The sequence below is a fragment of the Didymella exigua genome (assembly GCF_010094145.1).
Source record: "Didymella exigua CBS 183.55 unplaced genomic scaffold M421scaffold_67, whole genome shotgun sequence".
Classification (NCBI taxonomy): domain Eukaryota; kingdom Fungi; phylum Ascomycota; class Dothideomycetes; order Pleosporales; family Didymellaceae; genus Didymella; species Didymella exigua.
This window is the reverse complement of record NW_022984841.1, coordinates 63,739-73,022: the sequence shown is the minus strand read 5'-3', so window position 1 is coordinate 73,022 and position 9,284 is coordinate 63,739. Positions and strand designations below refer to the sequence as shown.

At 48.9% G+C, this 9,284-nt stretch overlaps 3 protein-coding genes across 3 annotated transcripts; 2 read left to right on the top strand and 1 right to left on the bottom strand.

The window, feature by feature from the left end:
- Nucleotides 1–2,758: 2,758 nt before the first annotated feature.
- On the top strand, nucleotides 2,759–3,538 carry M421DRAFT_96727 (uncharacterized protein; the record flags this gene model as incomplete). The annotated part of the gene is made up of 2 exons (XM_033598416.1): nucleotides 2,759–3,048; nucleotides 3,106–3,538. The coding sequence occupies 2 exons, from the start codon at nucleotides 2,759–2,761 to the stop codon at nucleotides 3,536–3,538; spliced, it is 723 nt and encodes a 240-aa protein (XP_033442823.1).
- A 2,404-nt stretch (nucleotides 3,539–5,942) lies between these two features.
- M421DRAFT_77848 (uncharacterized protein) lies at nucleotides 5,943–7,938 on the top strand (the record flags this gene model as incomplete). The annotated part of the gene is made up of 2 exons (XM_033597363.1): nucleotides 5,943–6,503; nucleotides 6,664–7,938. The coding sequence occupies 2 exons, from the start codon at nucleotides 5,943–5,945 to the stop codon at nucleotides 7,936–7,938; spliced, it is 1,836 nt and encodes a 611-aa protein (XP_033442822.1).
- On the bottom strand, nucleotides 7,862–8,738 carry M421DRAFT_426806 (uncharacterized protein). The gene is made up of 2 exons (XM_033594503.1): nucleotides 8,655–8,738; nucleotides 7,862–8,599 (listed from the first exon to the last, which is right to left on the bottom strand). The coding sequence occupies exons 1-2, from the start codon at nucleotides 8,727–8,729 to the stop codon at nucleotides 8,174–8,176; spliced, it is 501 nt and encodes a 166-aa protein (XP_033442821.1). The 5' UTR covers nucleotides 8,730–8,738; the 3' UTR covers nucleotides 7,862–8,173.
- Nucleotides 8,739–9,284: the final 546 nt, after the last annotated feature.

Below are 9,284 nucleotides of genomic sequence, written 5' to 3'. Positions count from 1 at the left end.
TAGATTATGTAAGCGTATCTCTGCTAGTTAAGAAGCTATAAGCCAAAACGTAAAAAAGCATACCCTACCCATCCGCCAGCCTAGGCCTACAATACTGGACAGTTTCAGAGCTATTAGGCTGCTGCTGCTGCATTCAACGTTAACCAACGCAGGCTCTCTGAACGCGCTAGCAATTGTAGTAGTCTGGCCAAAGGCCAATAAAGGATATCTACTTCCTAACAACTTTTGCTAAAAAGCATGCACAAGTTAACTAGACGTCTAGTTAACTGCGTAGATAATATATATCCAGCTTAAGCCAAGCCGGCTAAGCTAATGTAACCGTCTAGCTCTAGCTCTTCTTTAGCTTTAGAGTCTAGACCGTTACAGCAATACTCTATTTCAACTTAACGTACGCGCAAACTGCTAGAAGCTTACTGCAACTAAAGAGCAGACAATTGTCTAATATATCCTTAACCTTAATTTGCAAGGATTTGCGCCTTAGCTGTGTAAGGTGGCAGATATAGCTAATAAGCTGTTAGGTGTGCGTAGTAGGGAGCCTGTTAGTAAACTCTAGGCTATAAGATTTGTAACACGTTTAGATTAGCTTAAGATAGTGTTTAACTAAGTAAAGGACAGACAGAGGATACTATAAGAAGATCCTAAGGTAATTAATACATAGTTTATGCTAGTAGAGGGTACTAAGGCTAAGTATAGCATCTACAACAATAACATGCACAACTTTAATAAGACTAGGTTCTAGATAGGTGTGATAGGGTTAATGAAGGTTGTCACAGGCGCTGAGAGACGCGCTCAACCTAAGCTTGTTTAGCTAGGCAATTAGGAGTGGGTTACAGTTATATAGAGCATCTGCGCTGCTGGATATACAACCCCACCTTTCATTATCTACAAAGGACGCATCCACATCTCTGCCTAGTATAAGGAGACAGATATACTACATAATTAGAAGCTCTCTGTCTCTAAGAATAGCTAGATAAATAACGCGCTTAGCCTTAAGTAGTTAAAGCATTTTAACGCGCATACAAGAGCGCGTTAGGTAGGGGGATATAGGCTACTTATCTTAGACAGCTATAAGAGCTACCTTAACTAGGATTTTAAGGACTATTGCCTAGATAACAAGATCCTTACTCTCTATATACTAGCTCACTTGTCACACATCCTCTAGCCGCTTAACGTGGTCTATTTCTCGCTGTTAAAGCGCAAGTACTCCCAACGCGTCCAGGACTTGGCACACTAACACGTCTTCTACATTAATAAGGAAGGCTTCCTTCTAGCCTTTAGAGACGCGTTTCTTAACATGTTTATAAAGGCTAACTGTTAGAAGGCCTTTAAGGCATTAGGGCTAGTCCCTACTAACGCGCAGGTAGTGTTAGATTGCCTTAAGGTGCAACACTGTACCCCACTAGCACCCCCTCTACTAGAGACACTGTGGCAGTTAAGGACTCTAAGCAATACAAACAAGTTTAGGTCTTAGTTAAAGCTTATATATAACTCCTTTACTTAGTTACTAGTTACAGCCTAGGCTGGCTTCTCTTAGCTTATTAAAGGTAGTGAATTAATGCTGCACTAAAACGCGCTGTAAGCTGCTTGCATTACTAAGCTTGAAGAGCAATTAGCAGTCATGACTAGGAGAAAGTCGCGCAAGCGAAAGCAAATTCAGCATGGCGGCACACTTGAGTATGGCCCAGCAGCATCACGGGTAGCTGCTAAGGTGTCTGTAGCAGCTTAGCTATTAAAGAAGACTTGTGGTGCAGGTACTTAAGAAAGGACCTAGTTAGCCTAACAGCGCTGTAGAAACTGTAGAGGCATAGGGCATAATGCTTAAACGTGTTAGAAAGATACAGAAGAAGATTCTAAATCTAATAAAAGTACGCAGTATACTAGATTACTATTTAATAGCAAGTAATTTAAGTTGCTGTAACATAAGTTGGGCGCGCCAAGAGATTTTGACTGGTTTGGTGATATGACCAGCTTGGTGATAGAGTACGTTAACCCTACCTTACCTCTATCAAAGTGAAGGGATGAAAGTATTGCCCCGCATGTGTCTGAGTTTTCTCAATCGCAGCGCCCTACAAGAGCGAAGCGAAAAGGTGAGTAAGGCCTAACGTCGGTTTGAAGTTATGCTAACGCTGCCCAGCTTCTGGCGCCCCCATGCAAGCTACTTAACGGAACTCAACCAAACGTAGAATGATGAAGACTTTGATCAAGACGAGGCTGGACAGCACGACCCAAACTCTGAGCCCGTACCTCTGCTACAGCGGTACACGCAAAGCTTCCTTCAAGCCGAGACGAAGGCCTCCGACCCCGTTCGCAGAGTCTCAAAATATGTGGCAGACGAGCCTGAACAAGATTCTGAGTCACTACATATGCACGAACGGCTTATCGCAATCGAGCACCCTGCTTATCAAGCACCTGTTCGTGTGGCAATCTCGGGAAACTCTGGTATTGGGAAGTCCACGTTGTTGAACGCTGTATTGGGACTTTGAGCATCTGAATAAGATATTCATCGCAACTCGCGAAGTATGTTTCTGGAGGCTTACAAAGTTTTTATAGACGCTGACACTACACAGAACCTATCAAAACAGGTTTGCCAGGCCAAAAAAGGCTTCTGGACCACCCAAAGTCGTTTAGATCGTGCTAGGCCGGATTGACCTCCATGAGACACAATGGTTCGATAGACCTTAGAAACTTATTATCGCATGGTGCAAGTACAATCCAGCCGGTTTCCACGTTTTCCTTTAGACACGAGGGGCAATGGAGGATGGCAAAGTGCCCGCGCGCCGACTGGAACCAGGATCTCCTCGATATTGCCGAAGAGTACCTGCGTCCAGTCCTCGACAACCTTTGCGACACCGAATCGAAGGCACTGCAAGAGGAGATGACCCAACCCGTCGTGGATTTGCTTGAACAGATGGGAAGTGACATCAGGGCTTGCCTGGATTCAAACCAACACGGCGCATTCCGCGAGTACTTCGAGAACATGCAAAAGTATGAAAAGGACATTGAGGTTACGCTCAAGTTAGCCTGTAAGAAGTACGGGTCTGAGGTCCAGTAAGCGCTTCTCATCTCCTTTGATATACTGAGCTCGGAACTGACTCCAGATCAAAGACACATCGTGTTCAACGCCATGACGAACAGCAATACCAACCCTTTCGTCAAGAAGATGCAAACTATTTATGGACTTGCCTATCACGCAACCAAAACCAAGCATAACCACAGACTGCACTCCGCGCGCACGCACGTCTTCGATTCCACTCTTCTAGTACCTAGACTTGGTCCTTATATGGGGCTCAAGGAATACCTCGAGAGCTTGATTGAAGTTCGGTTGCAAGAGGTGGAATCTAAGCTTCTCGAGAAATGCGACACTGTCTTTGGTAACGTTCTGCACGATTTTGAGAACATGTGCCCTCGCCGGCCGGATGATACAACGGGAGCCACCAAGAGAAGGTATGCGCTCGGCAAAGTTGTCGAGAAGGCCAAAGCCACTTTCAATACTGAGGTGAAGTCGAAGCTCCTAGAGTGTGGGCTCAAGGTGCATTGAGTGTTCACTTCATTGATTCCAGTGCACCTCGGGAAGGAAGGTTCAGGCAAACACACACGAGCGGTGGAACATGAGAAGCAAGCCACTTTGAGCCAAGGCTACGCTTGGAGGCCCTCAATACACTGCATCGAGACGAAATGATTTCATGATTCGATGACCTCTACCGCACAATATGACGTGATCTGACAGCTGGCATGTCACTGTTAGCGGCGCAAACCAAAACAAAAGCAACCAGCAACCAGCAAGGCGGACACGAGTATTTCAAGGCCGAACGATGTGCAGCTGATGAATATCCTGCGAACATAAATAAAGCTTAAGGAACCCCACGAGAGCCCGATTTAAGTTCAATTGCAAGAGTTGGAGACGCGGACAGACCTGACAACCACCCCCAATCGAGGGGTGGATGTACGTCTCCAAAGCTGACGCTGTCTTAACGCCTGTAACTACGCTCAACGTAATACGAAGTAGGCTGCATTTGCTTAGCAGCCTGAAAGAGACGGAAACGTCTGCAACTGACGAGGTGGACACGAGTTATCTACGAACCAATGATGTGCAAGTGGCGTCTATCCCAGAACCAAGGTTGTCGGCCACTAAGCCAATGAGGGCTGCAGAACGGTCGCAGGAAGTGTGGCGTAGCTGGGCTGTGGCAGCCGCAAGTAGCAGAATTCGCAGTAAGCCATAGCGCTTCGAACGCGGTGGATCGAGGGTTGGTCTGGATGGCGGTGAAGAAGGATTGTGGGCTGAGCGACCTTAAGGAAGCGTCAATGCCGTGACTATTTCATGAGGCTCGCCATAATGCGAAAACAACGCATCCAAGGCGTTTTTCGAGTCGCAAATGTGCCCACGACGGTTGTAGAGCAAGATCGCTGCACTCTGCAGGCGATCGGTGCAGCTGTGCTATCCGTTACCGTGACCTTGTCGATTGCGCTTGCTGCGATTGGAGTCTAAAAATAAGCCGAAGATCGGCAGTTCGCGCCTAAGCGCGTGATCGCACGCCGCCCTGAACACCATCACGATAGCGATAAGCACCATCAGATACCGGCTCAAAGGTACCAGCAGAGCATTCCGGATAGCTCAGCACCGACACGGCTTGAGGCATCCGGCTTCCCCAGCCTCGTGGTCTCGAGGCTGCAGGCGCTTGTATACTGTGCCGCAATGTCATCCTCCGCACTTTGCCTCATGAGGGGGCGAAAAGCTAACAATACGAACAGCTGCATATGATGCCTTTCTTCCGGCGGCTATATTGCACACTAGGCTGGCCAGCTGGTCAGACAGCGGCTATACCCCATCTCTGTACGGCTTGACCCTCACCGGTGACCCAGACCAACAGCGGCTGACATCTGCACCGTACGCAAGCTTGCAGGGCCAACACTCAGTCGCCTCTCTTGGTACCGTTCGTCATGTTTTGCTTGTGGCTGGGAGTACCGGTTGCGCTTAAGCCGAAAGGTGAATGGTCGAAGGTGTTAGCCATGCACCACATTTAGAGAACGAGGCACAGTTAGTGTAGATGCCTCCAGTCAGGGTTGATCTTGGAGTTTCATGCAGCTTCAATGCATGAATTGAGTCTAGAGGCTTAAAGTAAAGCCTGCATGATAACAATGTGCTCTAGGTACACAGGTATAGTCGGACCGCATCTTTTCAGCTCAACTACCAACTCAAACTCTTATCACTGCGAGACAATTATCCTTCGGTGTCTCTTTCTGTAGCTGTCATACTGTGCTTTACACTCGTTACCATGCCTTATCCCATTACGACACTGGGGCAGGCCTCGACCACAACGCAGCAAGCACAAAATGGCAAGAAATGGCCAGCTTTCCCGGGTATTCCCATTTTCCTCGAGACACACGATGAGCGTGCTACTATGAAATCATACGGTACCACCCCGACAACACCGACCACTCCGGAGATCTTTGTTTGGAACCCCGCTCTCATCTCCAGTCAAATCAACCTGGGTGCACCAGATGCAATGTCCATTCAACACAGTCCTACTATAACAATTCAGACATCAAGTGCTGGCTCATCTGTGTGGCCAATATCAGAGTCAACACCAGAGGTGCGGCAACCGCAAGAGCCTTCCCGGCCAGCTGTTCGCTTCGTCCCTACGCAGCGACCTAGAGTTCAGCTTGGTGCTGTACCCACACTGCAGATCCCCCAGATTTCGCACATTCCATACGTCGATGAGAAGATACCGATCAGTCTTTACCATCCCGGACTTGGTATCATGAACAGTGGCGATAAGCCACCCTCCGTTGAGATTACACCGCCAGTCGACGAGAAGGCTGAAGACGACACACCCAACCTTGCCGAACGTATCGAACAACGCTTGTTTCAATACAGTATATCAGGCAATATCGTCAAGCGATGGCTCCTAGAGCTTCTGAGCTGGATCTTCAGCGCTTTATGCATGGGTGCCATCATTGGTGTACTCATCAACCTCCAAGATGATAAACTATCCAATTGGACTCTTGATAAACGGACTGGTTTGACACTCAACGCCTACATCTCGGTATTATCGAAGATGGCAGGTGCCTCCCTGATAATCCCTGTCTCAGAAGCTCTCGGTCAGCTGAAGTGGAGCTGGTTTTTGCAACACTCGAAGCAGATGTGGGACTTCGAAATTTTTGACAACGCGTCTCGAGGCCCATGGGGCTCATTCCTACTACTCATACGAACCAAGGGCAAGGCCCTCGCAGCGCTTGGAGCCATGATCACCTTAGGTCTTATGACTTTAGACCCTTTCTTCCAGCAAGTTGTTGACTTCCCAGATCGTTGGGCGCTGCAAGACGCACCAGCAAACGTCCCTCGCGTTCAGCGCTTCGAAGGCAACAGTATTCCGGTATATACCGAGGATGCACCCTGGGCAAGCCCAGACCGTGACATTAACCAAGTTGCTTCTGAGTTCTTCTACGGCAATGGGACACAGCCCATCCCATTTGGGAATGGCACTCGACCTGATATTCCACTCGTAAGCCTACCTTCCTTCCTGTCGCAGCCAAAAAGAAGGCAAAATGTACATACATTAGTACCCTAAAGTAGGCCTGCTAAGTAGGCCTATCCTGCCCGCGACACTTCCTGCTAAAGCGCAATCATTTAGTATTGCAGTAGCTAACTACTACTGCACACAGTCTTGCCCCACTAGCAACTGTACATGGCCAGCCTACGACACCCTCGGAGTGTGCAGTGAATGCGCAGACATTTCGAGCTACCTCACCTACGCTTGCGTTAATGCGACTGTAGACTGGACATCTGATCTGACTGGTGGGTACAATATTGATGGGTCATATCCAAACGCAACGATGTGTGGATATTTCCTTAGCTTCACCGAAGAGCGTACTACGATGATGTCCGGCTACCTTTTCGAGCCCAATTCCTCCACACCCGGGGAAGCGCTAATCGCTCGGACGATGCCAATGGTAACAGTGTTCGACAAGATACCGGTATTTGGCAACGGGTCCGTCATGTTCCCACACGTGCGCGATCCAATTGCAGATGTCTTGATAGTTTCTGCTGCAGATGGAACAGCAGATTCGGTATACAGACATGAACCGCCAGTCGCGCAGGAGTGTGTCATCTCATGGTGTGTCAAGACTATCAAATCATCGTATGATTGGGGCAAGTACAGCGAGACTGTACTGAACACACGCATAAACATAACTGAGGGACCATTCCCCTGGCAGACGACCGCGATCGATCCGAATGTAGAGGCGACAAATGGCACTCAGATCTTCTTTGCAGATGATATCCACATCCAGGTCGAGTATCCGGACACTGTCAATGGAACTCTCAGTTACGGAACTTCAAATGACACAGCCTATTCTGTGATGATGGTTTTCGATGACATGTTCCCATCCTTTTATACGGCGAAGGACGCATCCGCAGAACCAATCCTTAGATTCTGGACCTGGAAGGATGGTCCCGCTTATACCCAGCAGCCCAAATACAATCCGTGGCTGGCACCGAACAATGTCACATCGCACGTTGAACGTCTGGGCATAGCACTGACCAATGTTATCCGCTCGAAGACCGACAAGAAATGGCTGGAAGGAAACGCTTACAGCATGGAAAACTTCGTGGCCGTGCGTTGGGAGTGGCTTACTTTGCCTTTGGGGCTTCTTATGATGAGCTTGATTTTTCTTGCGGCAACAATATTCAAGTCGGCCCACGAGAGAGAAAAGGTTGGCGTGCTAAAGAATTCCGCTATCCTTACCTTACTTCACGGTATTCCTGACGACATGAGAGGCAAGTTGACTCGGTCTACAAGCACTGGTACACCGAGGGCTAAAGCGAAAGAGTTGAAGGTTAGGCTACATCCGAACCTGGGTTGGCGGATTTCTGGAAATGTCTTCTCACCGCTTACCTCCCGACTACCGCGAAACCAACCCCCTCCGGGATGGATATGAAGAAACCTCAAGAACCAGATGGACGATGAATTATCAACTACGTACTGTGTCAAAAGAATTTTGTGTGCACATGGCACATATCCTGAATGAAAGGTCCTATCCGTACTATTCGTCTTCACGCCGCTGTAAAGGCGACAGTAGCATTTCCTCTACACCGTCTTCAGAATAACGAAGGACGCCAATGACTGTCGCTTAGTCCCATGAATTTGAGCAAGGGAAGCCCCGCTTTTGTTCTTCACTGGCCGCGATCATTGCGATCATTACGTTCACCAAGCGATTCGGCTTCAGCTGCAGTCTCAGCGTCCCGCTTACCGCGACCACCACGGTTAACACGAGTGTCGAGAACTACCTTTGCATCCGCATCTCGTCGGCCACGGCCTCCTCGGTTTACGCGTCGTGATAGCGCTTCGGCGCTGCTCTCGGCTTCCGCATCTCGCCGGCCGCGACCACCACGGTTGACACGGGCATCCAACGAAACATTATCGGGTTCAGCATCTCGGCGGCCACGTCCTCCACGGTTGATTCGCTTGGCGAATGAGATAGCAGTATCTGCTATGCCGATTGGCTGGGTGGTACCGCGAATGGCCTTCTTGTCCTCCACGAGGCCGATGAGTGGCTCGACATGACGTCTACTGAACGACAAAGTATCCCTCAACCCATTCTGGTCTAGTGTAAGTGGAAGAAGACAAGTCGACCATAAAGATGGCGGAGCATACTTCAGTTCTTGGGAGTGGAAACGCAAAGATTGAAAGAGCAAGGGATAGAACGATGGCGACCAGGCGGGAGTGCATAGTTCTAATGATTATGAAATCTGCTACGGTATGGTTTGACAAGAGCAAAGGATGAGTAGATATCTTAGTGTCGATCGGCTCTGCTTCAGTCACTTGTGTGGGCCAGTCGATCACTTTATCTGAAGACGAGACTCACCGGCACTGACCAAACTGGATACGCTGGAAGACGGACTCATCTCCACTACACATCCACAGCGCTTCTGTCCATGCGAGATTGTCACCTTCACAGCCGCCCCCAAAGAAGCCACCGACGCGACCTGGGTCAGCACAATTGTGCGGAGATGCAGCATATGCACGATCATTGGAAGGGTTGACAGAAAGCATAATCGTATGCGGCAAGCTAAAACCCTGGGATGGTACAGAGCAGAACACAAGGCGTTAGGCACACCTCCAAGGGGGGTCTCGAATGTATGCAATGGAGTGGGATAGCTTCGCAAAGTTTGGTCACAGCGAGCGATCACATTCACAAGCGCCTTCTAGGCTCGTCGCAAGTCATCACTGTAAGTGACGAAATCCTCCATGCTTGTTCTCCTCCTGTAATTTCTTCACAGCTTC